The sequence below is a fragment of the Equus asinus genome, chromosome 24 (assembly GCF_041296235.1).
Source record: "Equus asinus isolate D_3611 breed Donkey chromosome 24, EquAss-T2T_v2, whole genome shotgun sequence".
Classification (NCBI taxonomy): Eukaryota; Metazoa; Chordata; class Mammalia; order Perissodactyla; family Equidae; genus Equus; species Equus asinus.
Window position 1 is genome coordinate 60,355,127 of NC_091813.1, and position 26,304 is coordinate 60,381,430.

The 26,304-nt window shown below is 37.2% G+C and overlaps 1 protein-coding gene across 3 annotated transcripts in view; it reads right to left on the minus strand.

Annotated features, from left to right (window-relative positions):
* Nucleotides 1-1,225: 1,225 nt before the first annotated feature.
* Nucleotides 1,226-26,304, minus strand: part of THEMIS (thymocyte selection associated) — a 177,582-nt gene continuing 152,503 nt past the window's right edge. For 2 of the 3 annotated variants that reach the window (XM_070496268.1, XM_070496270.1), the window contains 2 exons: nt 14,944-15,097; nt 1,226-2,910 (listed from right to left, as the gene is read on the minus strand). In XM_070496268.1, coding sequence (XP_070352369.1) covers nt 2,879-2,910; nt 14,944-15,097 — 186 coding nt within the window. In that variant the 3' untranslated portion in view covers nt 1,226-2,878. The remainder of the gene's footprint in view (nt 2,911-14,943; nt 15,098-26,304) is intronic. The other variant, XM_070496269.1, reaches the window with a different exon arrangement.

Genomic DNA, 26,304 nt, shown 5'->3' on the forward strand with positions numbered 1-26,304 from the left:
TCCTGCAGTGAACCTGTGTTGAGTAAATTATTGGCAAAGACAATCTCAGTCTCTGAGTGTTAATTTATCACCCCTGAAACATAAGATAGTGAGAGGAGAAGAGGCCAGAGAGGTAACAGGAATAGATCATGTAATGCTTTGTAGATCACTTTGGGAATTTTTGGTTTGATTGAGGTGGGAAGCGACTGTGGCATGAAGAAATATGATACATTTTAAGGAAATCATTCTGCTACTTCATTGAGAGTACCTTGATTGGTAGCTAGAACAAGAATAAAGAGAATGATTACAGGGTGACTGCAGCAATCCAAGAAGAGCTGATTGAAGCTTGGGCCACAGTAGCAGAAGTGGAATCAGAAAGAAGTGGTAAAACGTGGAAATAGTTTGATGGTAAAATCAGAGGAATACTTTCATTCTATTAGATTCCATTGTTAGTATTCCAGCCTATTGAGATATATTTGGATCCTAATTCTGACTCTTCCTTCCCACAAATTTTACACATCCTCTTCTTTGTGGGAGTAACTTGTATCTTAAGCCTTTGGATAAACATCAAGAAGTCTCATTAATGTTGACTTTGATCTTAAAACACACACTTTTTATATTAAAGTTCTGGTTGTTAGAGCCAAACGCATCTCAAAGAAGAACATTTTTCTTTCTCCATTTCTCACTCCCTTTCCATCCTGTTCCCAAAGCTGCTTGACTTATTCAATTGGGAAAAGGATACCGTTACTAACTGGTAGTCTTGGTGGTGACCCAGGCAGCCTGACAATATGGTGAAATTAGGTCATTGTGCTCAGCACTATAGGTCCCTGGTTGAAAGTATGGAGGGAGCGTCTCTGTCCTCTTGGCTTCTTTAACACACGCAGCCTCCTCCTTAGCAGTGAAGAATTGATTTCAGTTCTAATTCAAGAATATTCAAGAATATTTTATTTTATTTTTTGTTTTTTATTTTTAAAGATTTTATTTTTCCTTTTCCTCCCCAAAACCCCCCAGCACATAGTTGTATATTTTTAGTTGTGGGTCCTTCTAGTTGTGGCATGTGGGACACCACCTTAGCATGGCTTGACAAGTGAACCCTCACGAACCCTGGCGAAACCCTGGGCCGCTGAAGCGGAGAGCGAACTTAACCACTTGGCCATGGGGAGGCCCCCTCAAGAATATTTTAACTATTTATTGTAGGAAGACAGTTATTCCACAGTTAAATATGACAAAAACACATACACACACACAAAGGAAAATTAGAAATTTATTTTCAACCTCCCAAAATCTTCCATAAATGAGCATGAAGTTTACTATACTTTTTAGTATCGGGAAAGCTGGAAGTACAGTACATAAAAGGACATATTAAATTAGAAATGCTGTATATGATTTCCACTGGAAAGCTCTGGGTGATTTGCAGTCAAGCTAAGACATATATTCTCTTGATTTTCTAATCAAAGAATTGTACTTACTAAAAGTACAAATTTAATTGTTCTCATACACCGAATAAAAAATACTAAGCATTCATTATTACTTGAAAAAATAACAAATTGGCCTATGAGTTCTATGAGTCCAAAAACACCAGTTTGTCAGAGTTGTTGGGTTGAAGAAGGATTCTCTGTGGACTTCAATAATCAAACATAGGAACATAAATCTTGAAAAGTTCTTGTTCTTTTGGCCAAAAATAAGCAAAATAAATAAAAGTGAAACCACCTCAGAAAATTTCAGAAATTGTAAATAACAAAGTATATTACCACATCAAATCGCAAAACAACTTCTAGGGTATGGGAAATCAGGATTCACTACTGCTTAAAAAGAAAAGCAAAGGTAAGTGGAAGTAAGCTAAATCAGAGTATTAACACTGACTGAAATATCTCTAACCATAATTATTTTTTCTGTTGAAAAGTTGTCTCGTGATTTTTTGTCTTCAGAAACTCTTGGTACCAAACTCATGAATAGTTTCTACAGATAATGTAAAAGAATTATGACATAGGAGATTAGCTAACAGTTTTTGTAAAGAGTATGACCTAGGAACAAAGTCCAAAGCTTACCATTAAATTCCTGTGTAATTTTAATGAAATTACTTCTGTCTCTTCATTTTGGTATTGTCCCTGTATACTTAATACATAACAATACATGAATGAAATGGTCTTCCTACAACCCTAATAAACATTCATCTAAAGGGTTACCTAGTACACAGTACATAAAATAAGAAGGCATATTATGAGATCTTTGTGATACTGCAGTCACAAACTTTGGTTGTTAGGGGGCAGAGGAGAAAGTTATGGAAAATGCCTGTGACTCATGATGACTTTGGCTGTTAAGCCTCAAACACGCTTATTTACAGTGAGTTTCTAAAGCAAACTGAGAACGTGAAGTCAAACTCATTTCCACAGCTTCAAGGCAATCAGATAAGAAACCTGAGTATTTTAAATCGCTCTTGGATATAATTATTTTTTAAGTTATTTTTAACAGGAATGCTGATAACACTAGAAAAACGGCAAAACAAATTCTGAAAAAAATATTTGGTGGGCTTTTATTCTATTTTGGACTGGTCTTACTCAGAAACTGAAATACAAAATTATCTTTCAGTTGCTTAATTGTTGGTAGTGGAAATAAGAACCAAACAAAATTTGCACATTAAATAAATATGGCCTAAGTAACAATGAAACAATACATATGAATTTAGGCACAACAAAATAGGCTATGGGAATTCCACAGCATAGGTTTCTCTTTAAGTTTTAGCTTTTTAACCTTTGAAGGTTGTTCTCTCCTTTGCAGTGGCCAGTCAGGTTTCTTCTGGGATCCGCTGGAGAATAGTTGTTTTTCAACTAGAAAGCTAGGCTTATTTTTCCATTGCAACATTCATGTTCACTGCCCAAATGGCTTCAGTCACTTCTCATTATTTTTGATGTTTTTCATTTTTGAAGATTTCTATAAGTAAAGGAAAAATAAAAGGAGTATATCAGAAATATGTATCCGAAATAACCAGGAAGGAAAATACTTGCTTTTAAATACTGTTTATAAGACACTCACATGCATATAAGCTTTTGAAATAACAATTGATAGGAAAATAAGAAGAGTCAGGGGGAAAAAAAAAGGAAGAAATGTAAACCCTTTAGAAACAAAGTAAATGAGGTAAGAGATAATACCTTCAATTTGTGAAGCTTTGTTCAGTTTACAAAGTACTGTTCTTTGCATTTTAGTTTATCCTTATAAGAACTCCCTTTTCTTCTTTTTCTTTCTTTTTTTTTTTTTTTTGCTTGAGGAAGATTGTCTCTGAGCTAACATCTGTGCCAATTTTGTATGTGGGACGCTGCCACAGCCTGGCTTGATGACAGGTGTGTAGGTCCACCCCAGGATCCAAGATCTGAACCTGTCAACCCTGGGCCGTGGAAGCAGAGTGTGCAAATTTAACCACTATACCATCAGTCCAGCTCCCATAAAAACTCTTTATACAGGTAATGTAAAGTAAAAACCTGAATCCACAGTGAAGTTAATAGACTTGCTGAGCAATCACTCAGCCAGTAAGAGACTGAAGCTGACTGTGCTCTAAAAAAACTGAATGATTGTAGACCCAACACTCTGGCTGGGGTAAAATGCCTTCAGAATAGAGCCCAGACCTAGAACTCCAGTTCTAAAGACTTCAGAGGGCCAAAAGGCGAACTGTAAATGTTCAACTGAAGAAAAAGCAGCAGGTCTCAAGCATGAGCTGTACCATCTAAAGCTTCTGTTAACGTATACACTGACTTGACTTTAACACAACAACATATCAAACTCTCAGGTAAAAAAAAGCTGCATTGCAAATAGAAATCTTGAGTTCAGGCAAGACACTTCAGTCCTTTCCATTATGGCTTTGTGGAGCATGGGGAAGGGTGATTTAAAAAAATCCTGATAGCACACACGAGCACTATACTTAATGGTCAAGAGGTACCAAAAATCAGTCTCTCTTTAGCTCTCCCATACCTGTACATATTGTACTAGTGATCTGTTAAGTGCTGTCACGTGGATGTGGAGAGGAACACTCTGAGGCTCTGGCCCCAGAGTGCCCATTAGCCTAAGACTTTCTTCTTCCCTCCTTCCTCCCTTTTTCCTCCCATATCTTCCTTCCTTTCTTCCTTCTCTCTCCGTCCCACTCTCTTTCTTCCCTTTGTTTTTCCCTTCTTCCCTTCTCTCTCTCCCTCTAGTCTTTCCTTCCTCCCCTCCCCATCTTCTTCCTCTCTGTTTCCTTCCTTCCTTCCTGTCTTCCTTCCCTCTTTTTCCGCTACATACTAAATCCATATAACGTTAAGGAAGTTATCTAAGTTTTATGTGCCTCGTTTCCTCAGCTTTAAAAAAAAGAGGGAATATAATAATAGTGCCTATTTTATAGGTTTATGGCAAAGATTAAATAAGTTAATAAATGTACACAGTTGGTGTTTTACAGTGAAGAGTTTTACTGTCTCACTGTTAGCTATTTTTATTATATGTGTGAAATACAAAGGCAAAATATAGTTTTTTGACCTCTGAGGGGCTCACAGACTAATTGGGAAAGAAGAAAGGAGATGCCAAAGTAGAAAGAAACAGAATTTCTCCACATATCATGTTAATTTCCCCAGCAACCTGATTTTATTTTTCTCTGTCAACATCTCCCCTCGGTGTTAACTGGGGCTGGTGGCTGGGGTCGGGTGAGGGTAGTTAGTGGCCTGATGAGAGCAAGGAAGTCTGGATTCCATGCTCACCTCGATTTCATGCTCTCTCCTCATCATCTGCTATCCCCAATTGCTGCCTTTCGATTTCTAAGCTTTTCTTACATCACAAACAGCAATAAAACTACACATTGTAGAATAAGCATTATAGATGAAAGAACACAGGATTTTTAGGCAGTGTGCCCAGATTTAATTCCCACTCCTATCACCTACTATCTTTGTGACTATATCTGTAAAAAGGGATAACAACAGTATTTCTCAGTGTCGCGTTTCTTGGGGGAAGAAGTGGGGTGAGGGCAAATGAAATAGATTAGAGCATAGAGAAGAAGAACCTGAAAACCTAGGTCTGACTCCTGATTCTAAGACTTACTGGCTGTGTGTCTTGAGGAATCTCGGAATTCCATTTCCTTATCTGTGAATGAGTTTTGAGAGTAATAACTGAATCATAGAGTGGAGGAAACATCAAACGAAATAATGGACCTGCAAATGCTTTGTAAAATGTAAAGTGCTACAGAAATATTACTTGCTATTACCACCTAATATTCACATAAAACTATTATAAGCCTGTCATTTGACAGCTCAATCTGTCACCTTGACAGTTATTAGTCCCACTCTCCTTTGTCAATAAACTGATTCAAGATAGTACATAGTTAAGCAGAAAAATGGGAGGTGAGGGAATTAGGATAATTAAATTATTTCAATATAAAATAATAGGAATTAAACAACCTTAGTTTTGGAAGGGACCTTACAAGTCACCTCTCTCTGCCTGATCTAGCCCAATCTTCCTCCCAGTACAGGAAGCTTCTAAAAAACATCTGTGCTCTAGTGGCTGGCTCAAGTTGACAGAGCAGATTTCATATTGAATAGAAACTGTGTCTTTTATTGCATTAGCTTTCAAGAAACCTCAAAATGTGCAAGAACCAATTTTTCTGGTAATTATTTAGGTTTCAAAATTCAAGTTGATTGAAAATCCTCAACTCTTTTGGCATTCATCAACCATTCCTTTTGGAAATGTCACAAACTTAATATGGAGGTGATGTTTCTTACACTGAATTGAATATTCACTGATTACTTTTGAATATTCAGAATTACTTAGATGATCAAATCAACTGAAGACTGTGGAATCATGTACATTCAGTTCTTCAGGCATCTAGCCAAACACTTCATCCATAGAGGCATAGATATAGAATGCAATTTCATTTTATTTTGCTTTGCTCTCTAAAAAATATCTCTCACTAGTCAAAAGTGTCCTTCAATGGTCAAAATCTGCATCTTTGTGAGAAAAACCTACTGTTCAATCCACAAAATGAAGCTTTATATACATAAAATTAGATGAGAAATTTTTTGAATGAGAGGATTGAGTGAAAGAAAGTCTCCATTTTCTTTTATTTTAGAGGAATCAAGTTCAAGTATACCTAAATCTGCTTTACATTCTCTTATAAAGCTGATGTTCCCTGAAGAGTTTATTTGAAACAAGGCCAGTCACACTCTGCTCGTTTTCCCTTTTGGGAACTTGGGTACCAGTCTCCTCAACTTGCTCAACTTGATGGTGAACAGTCAAACCTACAGGGAGCACATCTACTCTCTTTAGGAGGCAGCTTGTGAAATGCAGTTTCCTGGAATCTCTTCTGAACATTTTCAACAGGATTTTCTTCCTTGTACCCATTTTCATCCTTGTACCCATCCTCTACTTTCCTTTCATTAATACCTTTTGTAATTAAATAATTGGTTGAAATTGAAATAGCTGCTTTATTCTTCCTCTCATCTGTAGCGATTAAGTGGATATGCATCATTTTTCAGAAGTGAGTCTTATATTTATACTCCTGACAACTGTTTTGGCATACAGAAAATGTTTGATAGATGTCACTCATTATCTGTCAAGTACAGAACGGGTTTCATTTCTTTATTCAAGAAATATTTATTGAGAGATCACAATAAGTCAGGCAGTCTTCTAGAATCTAAGGATAGAGCAAACTGATAAAAATCCCTGCCCTCATGGTGCCCTCATATGGGGAAGGGGACCCATAACAAAATAAAGAGATGGTGATGGCCCCATGGCTGAGTGGTTAAGCTTGCACTCTGCTTCAGTGGCCCAGGGTCTGCCAGTTCAGATCCTGAGCGCAGACCTACACACCACTCATCAAGCCATGCTGTGGTGGCATCCTACATAGAAGAATTAGAATGACATACAATTAGGATATACAAGAACGTACTGGAGCTTTGGGGAGAAAAGAAAAAAAATAACAAGAGGAAGATAGGCACAGATGTTAGCTCAGGGCCAATCTTCCTCACCAAAAATAAATAAATAAATAAAGAGATGATGTGTATAGTATGTTAGATGGTATAGGGAAGATAGGTGGTCCCAGTTAGGAAGGTTACAGTTTCAATAAGGTGGTTAGAGAGGGGATCACCAAGAAGGCAATGGCTGAGGAAAGACCTCAAGGAGACAAAGCTGAAAGTCATGTGGCTCTCCGCAGGGAAAATTATACCACTTAGAGAAAACAGCCTGTGTAAGCATTGAGGATGGAGCACCTCTAGAGTTTTTGAGGAATAATTAGGAAGCCAATGTAGCTAGAACAGTAAGAAAAGGGAAGAAGTAGAGAGACCACTGAAGGATTTTGAGAAAAGGAGTTACGTCATCTGACTAAGATGTACACACATTCACTGTGGCTGTTGTGATGAGGATGGACAGTATGAGGCAAGGGCAGAAGCAGACAGACTAGCTAGGAAGCCAATATAAGAATCCAGACAAGAAATGACGATGCTGTGGACTAGGTTGATAGCAGCAAACATGGTAAAAATGGTCATATTCTAGATATCGTTTGAAGATAATGCAGATAGGATTTGCTGATGGAGTGGATGTGATGAGTGAGAAGAAGAGAAAGGTTGTTCTCAATTCTCCTAGTGCATTATTTTTTCCGAGTGTGATCCAGAGACCCCGTGCATCAGAATCACCCAAGAAACATGTTGAAATAGATTCCAGGTTCCAACCTGAGAGCTTCTGAATCATACTATCTAGAGCAGAGGCTGCAAACTTTTACTCTAAAGGACCAGGGAGCAAATATTTTACACTTTGCACATGGTCTCTGTCAAAACTGCTGCTACTGTGTGAAAGCAGTCATGGACAAAATGTAAATGAGTGAGTGAAGCTGTATTCCAATGAAACTCTATATAGACATTGAAATGTGAATTTCATCTAATTTTCACATGTCAGAAAGTATTCCTTTTCTTTTAATTTTTTCCCAGCAATTTAAAATGACAAAACAAACATTCTTACCTCATGGGCTATACAAAAGCAGGCATGGGACAGATCTGACCACTACCAGAGTTTGCCAATGCTGCTCTAGAGAGCAGACCCCAAGAATATCTATTTTTAACATGCTCATTAAGTGACTTTTTTTATCCACAAGAACTTAGCAAATTACTGAGATAAATTTTAGTTATCACCATTTGTTCCTTCTTGCTTTGCTTAGTTCATGGTCAGAACAAAGATGGGCTTCTTGAGTGAAATAAGAACTATAATTCGTTTGGAACAATGAATAAAGAAAGATTGTCACCTGCCAAGAAGAAAGAGTAGAAGAAAGAGGGAAAGAAATTAAAAATGATAAGACTGAAAGTTGTTCATGAATAAAATTATGGAATTGGGGAGAGGCTCAAAAGCTTATTATTTAGAAGTAACCTCCATACTTTAAAAAAAAAATACATTTACCATGAAAAAGAATCAATCAATGATTTATACATGACTCCATAGATGTCAAAGACAGAGGTCACCACCATAAATATGCAGTCCCTTGTTCTACTCAAGTTCAGATACTGTCGATGGTCTTTAAAAATATACTATTTTGTCATATGAAAGAATACCATCTATCATAAATTGCGCATCACGTACGTGCCTCATCTCTGCTTGTAGCAGCCCCGTGTTAGGTCTCAGTTGTCATGGGTTTTCACAGTGACATCTCTTCTCTTTTATTTTATCATCTAGTGCTTCAATTGTTCTTTCTTTCTACTTTTACACTCAAATCATAAAATAATGTGGAGGAAATAAGAAAAAAGTTAATTCACTTAAATGGACTTGTTAATCATAATCATGTTACTGAACTAGCGATCATTCTGGGTTTAAAATAATTAGTTTTGTTTCTTAATCCAGCACGTATTTCTCAACCCTATCACTACTTTTCTGCCATACTATTGTCTTCTTTGCCTCAAGATTTAATTCATCAAAGTTTCATTTCTGAGACTGAATCAAATAGAAAATGACAATTTTTATTTTAGAGAAAATTATTTTTAAAAATACACTCAAATGCAGTTTTAAGTCCTACTAGATAGATCTAAAACTATTAGCAAAGAGCTTTTGCATTTTTTAAAGAACTCATTGGTGAAAAGAAAATAAGTTCATATGTCTCTAGCAGACATTCTGAAAGCGGTAATAAGAAGAGAGAGGACGTGGACAGTAGGCAAGATTTCAAACAGGACACTTCAATAACCTGTCTACATCTGACACTTCTAGCTCCTAAGAGCTGAAGGACATATTTCTTCAAATCTCTAATAGATTAAGTGTCTCATGGTAGTGAGAGTTGCATCACTCAACGATATCCGAAGAGGCCATAGGATCACATGCTATCAGAATTGACAAGTCATAAAGGTTACCTGGCACACCTCCTATTTTGGTGAGGAAAGTATAACTCAGAAAAATGAAATGGCTTGTGAAAGGCTACACAGGTTGTGCAGCGCTGACACTAGACCTCAGGGTACCTGCATTTTGTTTTCAGGCCCAGGGTTCATGTTACATGTGAGCCACAGTTAATACGATAACACAGGAATCAATACGCAGTAGGTGCCAAATAAAGGCCGTTGATTGAGTTCTATGATAATAATAAAATAATTTTTTAGTGATTATTCTGTGCCAGTCTCAACTCTGTGCCAGTCTCATTACACAATTTCATGTGAAACGGGTATTTTTAGCCTCATTTTACCAAAAAGGAAACAAAATCACAAAGAAATGTGACATTCTTTGAATGAGCACTGAATCTTGGGTCCGCCTGGTTGCAAAGCCTGAACATTTTCCTCTATGCCCCACCATCTCACAGGCTGTTTCCCCAGTGGTTACTCTTCCTGTCCAGCCACGGATTGAGGAGAGAATGGAGGGAAACAAAAAAAAGAAAAGATTGCTTTGCCTAGAGAACTGTTTTCCTTTTCAATATGGTGTATGGTTTTGCTTTTATAATTAACATTCTGCTAATGAGATCTCCCATTGGTGAAGGCTGACGAGTCAGATTTTCCGTGAAGAGCAAGCACTGCAGGAAATAAATTAATCTCTAGGGAAGAAGTGGGGCAAGGCTGTCAGTACTCACACGACTGCCTAATAGGAAATGATATTTCAGAATTTTTCAAAGAATGAAGTGACTGCCGTTCTCCTTCCAGAATATTCTTAAACATGTAAACCTCCTGAGAAGAGGAAAGCAGGTAGCTATAAAATGAAGTGCAATCTTATAACATTTGACTTCAGGCTGTCAGTATTTCCAGACTGTGATAATATCCCCTGGAAATGTAAAGGAAGTTCTACTAGCGTCATTATTTTGCTTATGTTACGAAAAAGCCATATCGATGTTAAATAGAAGGATAAAAGATGTACCAGATTTCAGATCACCAGTTTGAAATTATCCACTCTTTTAAATAACAGGCTTTCTAGTCTTTGGAGTAAAAGTAATCATTGAGCTTAGCATTACACACTGCTAATAGAATAACACTGAGGGCCGGCCTGGTGGTGTAGTGGTGAAGTTTGTGCGTTCTGCTTCAGCAGCACAGAGTTCGCAGGTTCAGACCTTGGGTGTGGACCTAAACACCACTCATCAAGCCATGCCATGGTAGCATCCCATATATAAAATACGGGAAGATTGGCACAGATGTTAGCTCAGCGCCGATTGTCCTCACCAAATAGAAAAAAAAAGAAAGAAAGAATAACGCTGAATTATTGAAGTGTTTCTTTATTAAAATTGAGAAACAAGAATATATTTTATGATATCCAAAGTACCTACCTCTCGATATACTCAGTCATTCAGACAAAGTTTTAATATAGAATCCCCACTTTCAAAATAGTCCTGATAGGGAACTGACTTATGTTTGGTTTCCCATCATACAAGTAAAATCTGAAGTTTAGGTTAAACATTCAGATTAAATTAAAACTCAATAGAAAGACTTCTTTATCTTCTTATAGATGCATTCTTTATTTCTAGCTTCCACCTTGACCACAGTGAAGAGTTTTCCCATAGAGCTTGTTTCCTCTCTTCTGTTTAATTTACCACAGTAAGTAAGTTCTTAGCTGTGGTGAATCATTTCCATGTGAGTCTTACTTAGAGATGAGCAACAGCCGTATCACTCTACGAATCATTTCCATGTGAGTCTTACTTAGAGATGAGCAACAGCCGTATCACTCTACGATATCAGACTAGGCCATAGAACCACATGCTTTCAGAATTTTCAGAGCATAAAGTTCACCTCGCACACTCGCTATTTTGGTGAGACAAGTATGACTCAGAAAAAATGAAAAGGCTTGTGAAAGGCTACACATCCAGGTCGTGCATAGCTGGAACTAGATCTTAGGGTATCTGTATTTTGTTTTCAGGCCCAGGGTTCATCTCATTGCTTGACAAGTCTAATCCATGAAGGATGAGTCATGGCATGGGGTCACTCTAAAGATGTAGGGATAATTAGAAGAACATAGTTGAAGCTTTCTGGTGAAAGGAAATTCCATCCAAGAAGGTTGATCAGGAGAGTACAAAATTTGCTCAGTAGAGAACACTTACGTAGGGCAAAATCCAACAGGCATATTTTAAAAGATTATCTGTCCTGGCAAAGATTGTAGTTTTTAAAGAGACACATAAAGAGGGAAAAAGAAACCAGCCTCCTATTTAGCCAGTCAGATCACCAGAAGCAATCACTGCAATTAATGAGCGACCTACATAATAACCACATCCTTCTCACAACTAAATGATGATCCTCTGATACCAAATGACTTTGCCCTTGGCTGAAGGAAGCCACCTTGCCCACAGTCACTCCTCCTTCTCAGGGCAGCTGCATCAATGATTAATTGATGCAAGGCTATAAAAGCCTGGCCCTCTCACCCCAATACAGGACAACTCTGAAGAGCCACGCCAGCTCCAGCGCTCCCTGTGAGGCCAGCGGAGGTCTGGGTTGGGACTGCATTATGATTCAACTCCTCCCTCTGCCCAGACGTGTTTGGTTCCTCTGCCTTATGTGTTGTTCCTGAGAGCACTTCCCAGTAAACCCTCCCTGTGCAAGTCCACCCTGGGGACTGGACATGCAACAAATAGCTTAAAACAAACATTTGCACTGAACACGTCATCTGCCAAAAATAGCTCTTAAACTGATTAAACAGTGAAGCCCTGTGCTCCTCCTGAGCTACCGCAGCTAAGGTAAGACAGGGATGAGGGCCACTAGAGAAGGGCAGGGCTTCCACGTCTCTGCACAATTGCAGTGACTTTTGGACTCAGAGGAGCCAGTGACTCGTCTCCAAAGAGGGTTTCTAATACCTCCCACAACCATGGGACTCATAGAGGCCATGAAATTCCCAAGAGGATACAGTTCTTATAGGAAAAAAGTGCAGACAGAAACTCAGAGACTGCAAGAGTCACATCAGGTGCGCACAGCCAGCGCTTGGCACAATGTACTGTCAGGAAGCAAAGTTTTCCTTAGCAATCAACTCATAGAGATGTAGAAGTTAATTATAGTAGCTATGATTCAACTGGGATTTATTATGTACTATACTAACTTTAACCTATTTTATTTAAAATATTCTTCAAAATGGCCTACAGTATAGTGCTATTATTAACTCAATTTTACAAATAAAAAGATAGAGAGGTTAACAAATTGCTCATGGTACACAGCCAGCAAGTGGGAGGCCAAGATTTAAACCCAGCAGTCTGAGGTCAGACTCCAGAGGTTAACCACTTAATCATCCTTTCAGAGAACTGTTCTTTCAGTAATTTATGGACAAAATATCATGCAGACTCAAAAACAATGTTCCTAAAATAAGACATGGGACTTGTGGGGCAAACAGAGGGAACCAAGGACACAGAGAAGGTCATCCATGAGATCTGGTGGGACATTTCCATCAGTTTCTTAGTGAAGAGGAAGTGGGGCTGACAGTACTGATTCTGAGGTATAGTTGGCTATACTCCTGGCCTCAAGAGAGAAAACTCTCATCATACTACATGCGTTCAGCCATTCACGGCGAACCTTCTAGTTGTTTACATTGAATTCCAAAATAAAGAATTCCCTTTAGCATAATTATTAGATACGTATTTAAAATAGTTGCCCTTCATCTAACTGAAAGAATAAGATCTGGGTGTCCAGAAGGACAAGACTAGAAAAGCAGCACCCCCGTCTTAACAAAGTTTTCGTTCTTGCTTTTGCTTCTGTCTGTGATACACTACAATGACTCTAAAGCCGCCACTCTCACCCAAAGTGAATTTGGGAAGTGACTCGTTCGAGTCTAAGCATTAAAAAGAGGAGAAAGCTCAGAAAGGGTATCATTTGCCCATCCTGAACTCCAAGGTGGTCATCGAATATTCAGAGAGGAGCTATATCCATGTCAAGCATGGTCAAGGTTAAGTGGAGATCCACTGAGTTTTTTTTTTTTCAAATGAAGAAACATACACTACAGTAGACAAGATAAAAGTGAGGTTTGAAGAATTATATTTCAGCTATACTTAACTTCGTATTTTTACTTAAGGATTGTCATGCAACTCTAATTCATAATGAAGACAGACTCTGTGATTTACTACAAATTGGGAAAGCAAATGAAATATTGCCCAGAGGAGCATACTAAATAATTTCTAAAGAAATGTATGTTGATATTAACTTAATCTAAATAAGGAGATTTTATTTTCTTCCCTTGAATAAAGTTAGAAAATCTCGCTTGCCTAGAACCACTACTTTAATTCCAGGTCCCCCTTTTTTTTTAAACCATCACTTACAGGCAATATGCTAAAGCAGGTGCTGCCCTGGTCTGTAACATACTCTGCAGTATTCATTCAGGGTGCAAGGCTGGGGATGTCACATACCATCCCAGGAAGATGCACACACAGGGGTAGATCAGATAACAAGTTTTCCTATGATTGAAACAAAAACTTTGATCTCAGTAACTGCATTACCTGGTACTTTTTAGAACGTATAACCTTAAGGAAAAAAAATTGTTTCCAATGAATTAATAATAGCTTGAGACGCAACATGCTGCAACAGTTTTCACTGTAGTAGTTGCTTCTTTTATAGTCACACTTGATTAGTATTTGAAATTTGGAGGAACTGCAATATGCATGGTTTTCAAAGCCCTTTACAGAATTTCATTTTTATCACTCAGAGAAAGTCAATGAAAAGGTAATAAGAAAAGCTCTATGGGATATTTTTTATAGGAGTGTCAGAAGCCAGTAAGCTAACTACATGAAAGAACCCAGATGTACAGACAGAGTTTCAGCAGAAACACTTCAGAGACTTTATATCTCATATTTTGACATTTTCATGCCCTTGGAGGAAAAAAGTGCTGGCTACTAAACTGAATAAGGAGGGGAAAGGCACAAACCGTATGCTTAAGAATAATTACAGTTTCAATTTTCCTACAAACGAAATGTGAAGTTTCAAAGATAAATTGTAACAGAAACTGAGCTGTTCCGTGTGTCTAAAATATTGCCAAGAAAGAAAATTCTCATTTCCCTTGCTAACTCATCCTACATTTCCACAATATGGAAGTCAGTCTGGGTCGCTTAATTGAATGCTGTCAACTTCTCCACAAGCCCATTTGCTCTTGCTTTGCTTCCAGTAGAGATGAAAAATATCAGATCACCATCTCTACAAAGTAAACTATCATCACTCAGGTCTGCTTAGATTAAATATTCAACAATTCTTTACATTAAAAACATCTCAATTATTTTAACATCTTCTCAAGCCATTAATCCTTCTAGTTAATTCTAGCAAAAATTTCAAAATATTATCATGATAACACAAGCAGTCTTAAAATACACTTGCTTGGCCATGAAAATCATAAATGAGGAGAAAAATCTAATAACAGCAAACAATGAACAGATCTATCATTATTGTGAATGTTCACTATTATGCTACACTGAAAACAACATTTCAATGAGATTTGCAGGCAGGGTGGTCACTTTGACTGAGCCATATATTCCAGACAAAGTGGTAGTAAGAATCTGCACACCATGCATTCGTCATGTAGGCAGTTGAAACCAATCCCGGTGGCTGAACTGACCTGTGGTTGCATTGGTGCCTGTGACTGCAGTTGGCCCACTCTTGCTTCTCTCTTTCTCCAAAACAGCCAAATCATTTTGACAACCAACTGGAGCTTTTGAATCCAGGCCAGGCTGATTTGAGTGCGGTTTCTTGGATATGTCTACATGGAGACTCTGAAATGACATGGGCCAGAGTGATTCATTTCACACGCAAATTATCAGTCCAAAATAAATGCTTTCCAGAGATAATGAAAAGGATGAACATTTATCATGTGGTAAATTATTTATATAAATCTGAAACAGAATATGCTCCATGTCAAAGTGAGTTCCAAATTATATTTTCATCAATATATTTTGGTTAATTAGTTGCAGAATTTTTGAGGTAATCTAAGTGACTAAAATATGAAGTCACCTCAGAAAATCATCTTCAAAGACTACTTGTGTATATTACTTTTTTCATGTGAAGCTAATAATATATTTTCCATTTAGAACATTTTCACTCAGTTTTTATTCTTATAGTTAAATAATCCAGCACTTCATTATATATCATATAACTACATATTGTATAATGAAGAGCAGGTTTCACATCTGTACTATCTGTACTCTTTATATAAAACAAATCATAACATCTACTTTAAAATAACCTACACTTTAATCAGCATTATGTAAACTTGGCAAAGCTCCTCTAGTCAATTTAAGAATAACAATTCATTACAACAATGAATTATTAAGGCATAACATCAAGAGATTCTAAAACTCATCTCACATATAAGAGATGTCATAGTGGTTGATACTATACTGACATATTATATTCTTCAAAAGAATCATCAGATAGGAGTAAAAACTAAAGACCTAAATAGAAATTGAATTTTCAGCACTTTGCTTCGTACTCATATTCAAACTAGAAGTTCTTCAGTTTGAGCATGATTATAAATTATTCAAAGATTCATACAGTCAAAATTAGCCAGTCAGATTTGGGCATATACATTAGTCCTTTTGGTTCACTAAAGGATACTAGAGTAAACAATTTTCTTTAAGTTCCTTCTACAGATTGTGTATAGCATTACATTCATTAAAAGCTTGGATCAAAGTCTTTAAAGCTTGGAAAAAGGCAATAGCGAAATTCAGGTCCAGCAAGACTAAATAATTTACCCAAATTAACAAAATGCACAGGGCCAAGCCTCAGTAATATATCTCCTGGCCCTTAGTCCAGTGCTCTTCATGCAACTCTGTGATCCGTTTGTTCACTTCCTCTTTCAGTGTGGTGGAATGGTTGCTCTGGTGGCCCCAATTCTTCAACCCCTTTTGTATCCATGTTCTTCCCATATAGTGTTGCAGTACCCTCCTACTCTGACTTTTGACTTGTCCGTGTGGCTTCTTCTGGACCAACAGGATGTTGGCACCTGTGACACAGAGACTTGAAAGATGCTTGCACAGTTGTTTTTTTCTCATTCTTGCCCTCCCACTATGCCATAACAACATACCTAGACCAGCCTGCTGGAGGCTGAGCAGGAAAAAGATCAGATTCAGGTTACCCCAGCCATCTGAATTGAGACAACCAACAGGCAGTGGAACTCCAGACATTTGGGTGAACCCAGCCTTCATTGACTGAAACTGACTCAGGTCAACTGAATCTTACAGCCTCATGAACTAAATAAATGTGGTTTTGACCATATGCCATTAAGTTTTCCTGGTGAGTATGCAGCCTCATGTGGTGATAAATAACTGCTACATCTAACAGTCATTTATCTATAGTATCCCAGATACTGGGTGTAGTGTGAGAATACAAATATAAATATGACGTTGTTTCAGACTCTAAATTGTTCAAACACAATTTCTTAAATTGTTTAAACAGAGAATTGAAATAGAGTGTATAAAGTCATTTGTAGATAATTCTCAAATTCCTCTCCCAATGGTAAAATATAGGATCCTGGTGATGCTACCAGGAACAACTCAAAAGATCAGAGTTTGAATGTTGGTATTACCTAGAACTAAATCACTACACTTGTTTATAGTTGACCCATCCACAGCACACAAAAACCTAAGTCCATCACTCAGTGTGAATTTTTAAATTTATTGTCATTATTGTATTACCACATAGCTTCGGAAAGAAGCAGATTCAGCTAGCATCTAAGGACTTCAGGATTTTGAACTACATACTTTTGGAAAATATTATTCATGTTATTAGATGAGTTTTAAGTCACAATTTCTCAGTACTGAGCAATAAACTAGATTAAACGGGGGATGTAGCTTCTTGTTTTTTCAAAACAAATTCAACTGATAATGTTAGAACATTGAGGGGGAAATATAGGAAGTTTATGCAAATTATGCTTTATATTATATCCCATACTTTAAAGAGGAAATGGAGAATTTAACTAAAATCCTTAGATCTGAAACCTTTAACATGAAACACCGAGGAGAGAAAATGACTGCTTGATCAGGAGTCAAGTATTGCAAAGGCCCAGGGCTCCTTAATGCAAATCTCTGGCAGACTGGACATTTTAGCATATTCATTTCAATAATTAAGAATCCACTTTACTGGAGGCAATCTCCTCCTCTAGTCAAGCCTTGTCAAGTTTTCCAACATCTCCTTTGCTTTATTTATTATAGGCAGGCCCTTGTACCCTTGTCCTAAGGTAAAGGGAGATAAATGTCTCTTAAGCTACTGACCCTGTCACATTCTCTCAGTCTCATTTACTTAGCCCCTCCCTCCAGTTCCTTGGGTCACCAAACCATCCCCAGGTATTGATTTTCTGCTACAATAAAATTCTCACAATGCTCCATTCTTCACTACCCAATTGGCCTCCATTAAACACATCCCTCTCTCTCTCCTTTCCCTCTCTTTCTCTTTCTTCTTTTCTACTGTGCCTTCAATAAACTCGTCGCTGCAATCATTGCGAATACTTATATAGTTATATAGTATTCCATAATATATCTCTTTGATTCAAGTTGGGTTGGTCACTATCTATGGAAATTATAAAGTAAACAATGGTGATGTCAGGGAAAGTGAGAACTAGAGAACTGAGTATGTATACTCTGTGGTCCCGTATTCCCGAGGCATGGGATTGTGGCCTGACAATAATGGAAGAAATAAAACTCTCTGTAAGCATTTCAACGATGTCAAGCCTTCAACCCGAAGATCAGGTCCAGAGGAAAATGAGAAAAATAAAATGTGTGCAAAGAATAAAGAGGAACACAGGTAAGTTTGAACTTGCATGCATCAGCTCTTTGTGATCACTCTATAGTTATACTACAAAAATAAATCCTGTTTATTTTGCGTAATTTCCATTTAACTTGTCATTAGAAATGAGTCATTAGGATTCTGTCTGCTAATGTAAAATGACTATTAAATTATTTTTCATGTTGTTCTTGGCTTGTAGTTTGCATGCTGCTTTTAGTGTTCCTGCTGAAGGCAATGATCCAATTACAAGGTACTGAATGTTTTTCTTATGAACAAACAAAGGAACAAATAAACATTACCCCCAAAAGTTAACCCAGATGTCCATGAAAAAAATTGAGAGATTTCTTCAAATCTATCTTTCATCTCATACCTATGGCCATGTTGTTGGGTAAAAACCATCCTTTTCCAAACAATTCATTGAGATTCCCAGTTCATGATTATATTCACTTGTGTCTCTTCTCCCCAAGGGCAAATAAGGCTTGCATAAGCAAGAATATAAACTGAAAAATAATCTAAAGGTAATCATCCATATAAAAAGTCTTCTCAGACGATAATCTGAGGTTTCAAACAGTTATCCATCTATGCTAATAAGCTGCCTTTTCTGTCCAGAATATGTTCTTTATACCTGTTGAAAGAGAATGCTTTTGAGCTTGTTCTCCCCAATCCCAAAGACAAACCATCTTTGACAAGTTTCCTGTCCCTTGCAGCCTTGGGTTATTTGCAGGGGGTTGCCCAGAACTGTGGTTGACTGGCCTCATTTCATTTGCTCATCACAAGGCCATTTCCATCTCTCCCTCCTCTCCCAGGGCTTCAGGCTTTGACCCTCCCAAGTGAGACTCTTTGCTGGCATCACTTACCCTCCTCAGCTCATGCTCTTCCCCTCTCAACCATGCATACTTTCTTCTTTAAATGGGACTATGCTGGCTGGGCTCTGAGCTGGAAGGGGGCCTCAGCAGCAGTCACAGGTGCATGCCTGTGGCCCATGGAAAAGAAAGCTGCCTGTATCTGCTTCCCTGGTTGACCTGATAAGAGACGACAGCCTTCCATCTCAGCCCTTCAAGGTCCTCCTCTCCCTGCTGGACTTGCTAGGACCAGATCCCAGAAAAGCTATCCCTGCTGGAATTATGATTAGAGACCTTATCATGCATCATATATCAAAGACCATACCATGTTCTCTGCGAAGGAAATCCTTCATTTACTATTAAGACTACTTTAAACCTTTGCTTTCAAAGACATGTTTCCAGAAGATATTCTGTATTAAAGGAAGATATTATAAGTACTCATGTATTTCAGTTGCATCCTCCTCTGTTTTCTCTGCTGAAAACTGAGAACTAGACAATTTGACATCTAGAAGTCCCACCATCCAGATTTGATGCTGATTTGACCACCCTCTTGGGAAAAACCAAACCCTAGGTCCTGGATGCAGGAAGAACTCAATATACTCACACTCTTTGTTTGATGGAAACAAGCTTAAGAATTGTCCTCCAGAGTACTCATGGTGGAGAACCTCTTCCCACCCTCTGTCGAGCTCAGTTCAATCTGTTTCCTGCTACTCTAATCTTCTATGAATTTAGCCAAAAAACGAAATGGACGCTTGAAGCAATGCTTAACCAACACATCTTTATTTTAAAATGAGGTCAGAAGAGATAGCTAATCTGTTCATTAGTTATTCTTGAGAAGATAAATGAGAAGTCCAGCCACCATCAAAGATGTCAGCCCATCACTCCTAATAATGGACATGTATGCAAAAGGGTTGGCTATTTTAGAGCTGCCGTGACAAGCTCCTCCCCTACAAAATACCAAGGTCAGCTTACTGCAATGTTGATATCACGAGCACTGGAATAGCTCTTTGTGTATAAATAAATTTTCCTCTTTCTCTTTATTTTGCCTTCCTGCAAACTTTACAATTATTAATTCACATGATTATTGTTATAACTGTCATAACTCCTATATAATTGGAAAACGATAACTCTTAGACTCTGTGAGGGTATTTTGTGGCCAAAGGGCAGGAAAATTTAATCTTACTTTGAATTAGAGAAACAGAAATTACAGTAGAATAAACTATGTGACACATTTTTTGTTTAGATTAATTTTTGGTGAAATTAGTTTTGAATCAGTGGACATATGAATAGCATTTGAAAAGCGTCCAGCAGAGCAAGGCTTGCTGCACACGGCAGATGGGAACCGCAGTGTACCATATAATGGTTCTGTATCTAGGAAAAGTATTCTAAATTCATTTCTTAAAAATTACATTTCAAATCATTCTAACCTTCTCGGTATTAAAACACAGCATTTCACGTGAGTGGTTGAAAAGAGTGCATCCTGGCAACCTGATTTAAAACATTGCTGTATTATTATTTGAGCTAGAAACAATTTTGATAAGTATAATTCATCTCACTGTTTCTTTAAGCATTCACATCATGTGAAATTTTAAATGGTGTGCTTGCCACCAAAGTGTTGCTAAAATGCAAAAAGTTGGTGCTATTGTGAAATGCCCTGCATAGGATATGGTCCTTGAAGGGTGCTTCACACAGGTCACCTCATCTCAAGACGAATGACCTTTCTTTGAAACCCTTTCCCATGAAGGCTGCCCTTCTCACCTCTTCCTATTCTCACACCCTATTCCTCTTTCCCTTTATAAAGTATTGTCCGGCACTGCCATCCAACACCTTCTCTAAATTTCTATAGAATCCAGGTATGACCTTTCAGTCATATCCAGAATCCTTCCCCACTTTGCTCATAATGCCCTCTTCGGCTCAGGTCCTCCTCTTTGCTATCCCTCTACCAACATGACATCAGAGGACCTTAATGTTCACACCCATTGAACACTTTCTTCTGCTCTTTTTTAGCCTTTTGTAAGTACAATCAGAATTTGGACCTGGTTGTCCCTCAGAATTTCTCCATCATCAAGATCTTGGATTCTAGCAGTCTCTTCTCAGCTCACACTTACTTAACACTATTCTTCCTTCTCAGTCAATTCACTTCTGCCTATCAGAATCATCTTGCTCACTTGTTTTTCCAACCCACGGGGTTCTCAATATCTGCTTGTTAACAGTTCTCTCACTGTGGTTATAAGGTCCTCACTTTCCATTCTACTCTATTCGCCAATCCCTAAAAATCACTTTCTGCTCTTTCATCCCCAAAGATAGTTCAGTGCTGGTGAAAAAAAAAAAAAATCTTGTAATTTTCCTATTTGTCTATGGCATAAATTCATTTTGTCTGGTGACATCCGGGTCCTCAGTGTTGCTCAGTTACCTGAGAATCTCAACTTTGGTTTCAGTGAGGGGTTCATAAAGGAGATTTCAAATCTCTTCCTCCTTTATCAAGCTCACAATTGCAACCTGGCATTCCTCAATCTTAGCAAGTTATTTAATCACTTAATTCATTGAGATCATGGCCATCTGGAATCCATTCCCACAGCTTTCCTTGTCTTTTCTTAGAAATGCACTTGATGGCTCCTCTTTCTCACTGACTTACAAAGTATCCCATCCTCCTTCTAAAATAAGTACCTCTTCCTTGGACTGTGACACTTTCTCTCCCACTTCCCCTTGACTTAATTAATTATTCTACTTGCTTCTAGTGTATTCTCTGACTCTGCCTCTCCACTGCCTTGTTCATTTTCTGTCGAACTTGAGTAAGATAAATCTATTCTTACTGCTCCTTTTCCTTCCCTCCCACTCAGTTATTATCTGAGTATTTACTGCATGGAATTTGGTTTCTGTTCCTACCACTTGACTAAAAATATTTCCACCAATAACTTGCTAATCACCAGTCATAAATCCCATGGCCTTTTCTCAGACCCTGTGGTTCCTGAGCTTTCTGCTGCACATAACTCTGTTAACCACCTCATCATTTTCTTAAAAATGCTTCCTCTCAGTCTCCAGTAACACTGTCCTCTCATCATTCTTTTTTCTCTTAGATCCTCATTCACTCATCTCTTTTGCTTCTTTTCTCTTTCCTCCCAATCTCTAAATCAGTGATCTCTAAGCCATTCTGATTGTGTGTTCTTAACCATAAAAATTTTAAGCATAAAACATAAATGTGATACATGTATATACACATAAAATTATATCTATATTCTACTAACACATATGTAGTTATATACGTTGACTCTACTAATATATCATGTGCATTATAAAACAAACTCAAGGTAGAAACTTTAAAATAATAAAGTTGAAGCAAAAATATTTAAAAAATTTTTTTTCATTTATTGACAATATTGAGAAAAACGGTTGAATAGTTTTCATTATTTTTTAAATCTTAACGTAATACTTTGTGATACAGTAATTCAATTTCCTGCTTCATAATTCAGTCAATTTATATACCGAGTTTTAGTAGGTGTCACCACTAAAAACGATGCTTCACAAAGATATATGAATCCAAATGAAAAAGTACATTGTTAATTGCTTTCACTAAGTCAGGATGCATATTTTTCAACAACGTCTACTAATTTTTCAAAGGTAATGTTGAAATTGGCTAATAATACCCCATCTTCCCTGATGGCAAATTGTTTTCGAAAACTACACAGATTTGAGGTGATAGCTAATTAATTAATGTTGTAACTATTGGGTTTAAAACCCACTGAAATTCTCTGGAAGATTTTATAAATGTTTAGAAATTTTGTTTCCAAGTTTTTGAAGTTTCCAAGATGAGAGGTTTTATAAGTTGGTTGCACACTGTTTTCAGGAATGAAAGCACATTTCAAAACAATCCATTTCCAAAATGTCCTATATAGGATACCTCTTTCATTATAGTTATTTTCTTCTCCTTTTAATTGAAGTGCCAGCTCAAATGTGTGTACAGGTCTTCCTTTCAGTAACAGACTACTGAGAGGCATCCAGAATCGTGGATTATGTAGGCACATTTGAATGCTCACCTTTTTGTAAAATAAATCTTACTATTAATATATCTTTAAGTTTGGAATATATTGTTTGCCACAAGATAATCTGCAAGTCTTTATATGGTACAAAAGAATGCCATAATCGGGCTTGCCCAGTGGCACAGAAGTTAAGTTCGCACGTTCCGCTTTGGTGGCCCAGGGTTCGAGGGTTCAGATCCTGGGTGCAGACATGGCACCACTTGGCAAGCTACACTGTGGTAGGCATTCCACATGTAAAGTAGAAGAAGATGGGCACGGATGTTAGCTCAGGGCCAGTCTTCCTCAGCAAAAAGAAGAGGATTGGCAGCAGTTAGCTTAGGGCTGATCTTCCTCAAAAATAATAAAATAAAAAGAATGCCATAATCATCCCCCCATCTCACAAAGGGTCATGAGGATCTCTATATTACTTACTTTCATTTCCATAAATTAACCATATTCAAAGCATCTTGCAGGACTTTGTAAATTTCTCTCCTTCGGTACAGTGCCTACAGTGACAGTGGGAATACATTTCATATGTGGATTCATTTCTCTAACTTTCCTTTACAATCACTTTAAAAATTCTGGGCAATGTAGCAGCTCTCTCGGTAGGTGTGCTCAGCTCATCCATAAAGCAGTGCGTTCACTAAGAATTCACTAAGGAATAGAATAATGGCTTCTCTGACACATTTAAAAAGTACTCCATGGAGTTCATTATTGAAGCATAATCTAGCAAATATAATAAACATATATGTCAGGAAAAAACTGAATTCTCATGCAACTTTGTAGAAAATCTTCCTCACTGAGTCATTTGTTCACACAAGTGATAATAACAGGTAACATTTATTTTGTGCTTACTAAGTGTCAGGCCCTATTCTATGCCTGTTACATGATTAGCTTATTGAAATCTTCAGCATTTTTTTCTAAGCATCGCCCAAGAGTATTTTCAGAAAAGGAAATGGTTTTGTCACCATATCATTTCTTTGTATTACTTTAGCCATTTTTAGCAAGAACTGGTTTACTCTATAATACGTAGTTTTTTCTTCACCACTATTAAAAAAACTCAAAAGGTTAATGTTAATTTTAATGAATATTAAATGTAATGAAGTACATGATTGACTATAACATAATTATAAACAGCACTGAAAAATTATAGACAATTGTCTTTATATTCTTATTGCTTCGTTTTAAAATACATTGTTAATCCCCACAGTTTCATTTTCTCAGTGGCTAATGTCACACAACACAGCATAAAATATGATGGTTTGTTGTCACTTAGAGTGTTTGTAAATCTTCATTTCAATCTTCTTGATAATTTCAACTTTTTGGCTGACATCTTGATGGGTATTACTAGTTCATTTTCTGTTTTTTTTCCCTTAATGTGGCTGATGGAGAAACATAAGTGTGAAAACTACCAGTTCTACTCTTTTTTTTGCCTACACTACAAGTACAACATTTTAATAGTTGTTTTTACTGAAGTATATAATGCTTTCAGAAAAATGCACAAATAATAAGGACAGCTCACTGACTGGATAGGAACTGGATGCACCTGTGTAACTACTACTCGGATCCGGAAATAGAACGTCAATAGCCTCTCTGCAGCTTCCTCAACTCAGTCACATTTCCAATTCCTCTTCCCAAAGCTGACCACGACCCTGACTTCTAATGTCCTACAATAGTTTTCTTTCTAGTTTGGAAACTTTACATTCTTTGAAACATAGAGTGTATTCTCTTTTGTGTTTGGTTTCTTTCTTTTTATCCATAACTTCATTGAGTATTCTATTGTCTGAATACCAAAATTTATTATTCTAATCTATTATTGAAGAACATTTGAGGTGTTTCCAATTTTTAGCTATTACAAATAATCCTGTCGTGAATATTCTTACACATGTCTTTTGCTGACACGTATGCACATTTCTTTTGGGTGCACACATGCGTACCCTTCCATAGACATGTAGTTCTTGGGTCATAGGGTATGTGTATGCCCAGCTTTAAAGATCCTGCAAAATGGTATCCCAGAATTACTCTCACCAGCTGTATATGAAGTTCCAGTTTCTCTGTATTCTTGCCAGGACCTGGTACTGTCAGTCTTTTTATTTAACCATTCTGTGATTTTATACTATTATCTCATTGTGGTTTTAATTTACATTTCCAAGATGACTAATAAGACTAAATAGCTTTTCAATGCTATATTGGTCTTGTGAAGTAACTATTCAAGTGTTTTGCCCATTTTCTCTATTGTGCTGTCTGTATTTTTGTCATTGACTGGTAAAAGTTCTTTATATATTGTAAATACAAGTTCTTTTTAGCATCCCTTATCTGTTTTGCAAATAAACTCCCCCACTCCGTAGCTTGTCTTTTTGCTCTCTTAATGGTGTCTTTAGTAGTTGAACCTTTAATCAATGGGGTTATTTTTGTAATTTTTTAAAATACCTGTCTGTTTTGTAAAATTTGATTTTGTTTAAACTAGAAAATACAATTTTCAAACAACTCAATCAGGCTCATCAAATCTGCAGAATAGCAGATTTACCATGCTCTGAAATCAAGGGTGCCACTGTGTACTCTTGGCAGGGTACATAGCAGGGTTCCAGTCTCAGAGATACTCAATCTCTGGAAACCGAAAACAAGATCCAGTGGCCAGAACTGCCCTATAATTTGAGCTAATAATGACCATCAACAGCTGCTGAATTCATCAAAAAAGAAAAACAAAAAAACAACCAGATGTTATGTATTTCCTGATGGAAAATACACAGCTGTCTTTATAGAGTAGTCCTTCCAAAAAGTCAAATCTGAATTTATCAAGGTTCAAGATTTAACCACAAACCAACAGAAAAACAAGTCAGAAGAACATCCCCAGAGGAAGCGCACTCACAGGCAAAACAATCCTAAAATATATGATATCTAGAATATATGGCATCTGGAACATATGGCATCTAGATTATAGGACATCTAGAATACATGGCATCTAGACTATATGGGATGTGGCACACTAGGAAAGAAACTGATATACAGAAATCCTATGAGAAGTACAAAGAATCTAGAAATAGGGAAGGTGTTTGGAAAAAAAGGTCACAAAAACATCACAGTTAATTCCAGTTTTTATACAAGTTGCTCCGTGAAACTGGCAAAAGAAAAACCATTTCTACCTCTGTTCACTTGCAGCCACAGGAATACAATAGGTAAAAATTTATGCTGTGGGAATTCATGCTATAGAGCAAATCTACTTTCTCCAATAAATTGAGAAAAAATAGGAAAAAGTCTAGAAATTAAAAGAGACCTCAAAAAATATCATTCAGTTGCAATGTATGTGCCTTATTTAGATCCTGATTCAAACTGTAAGATAAT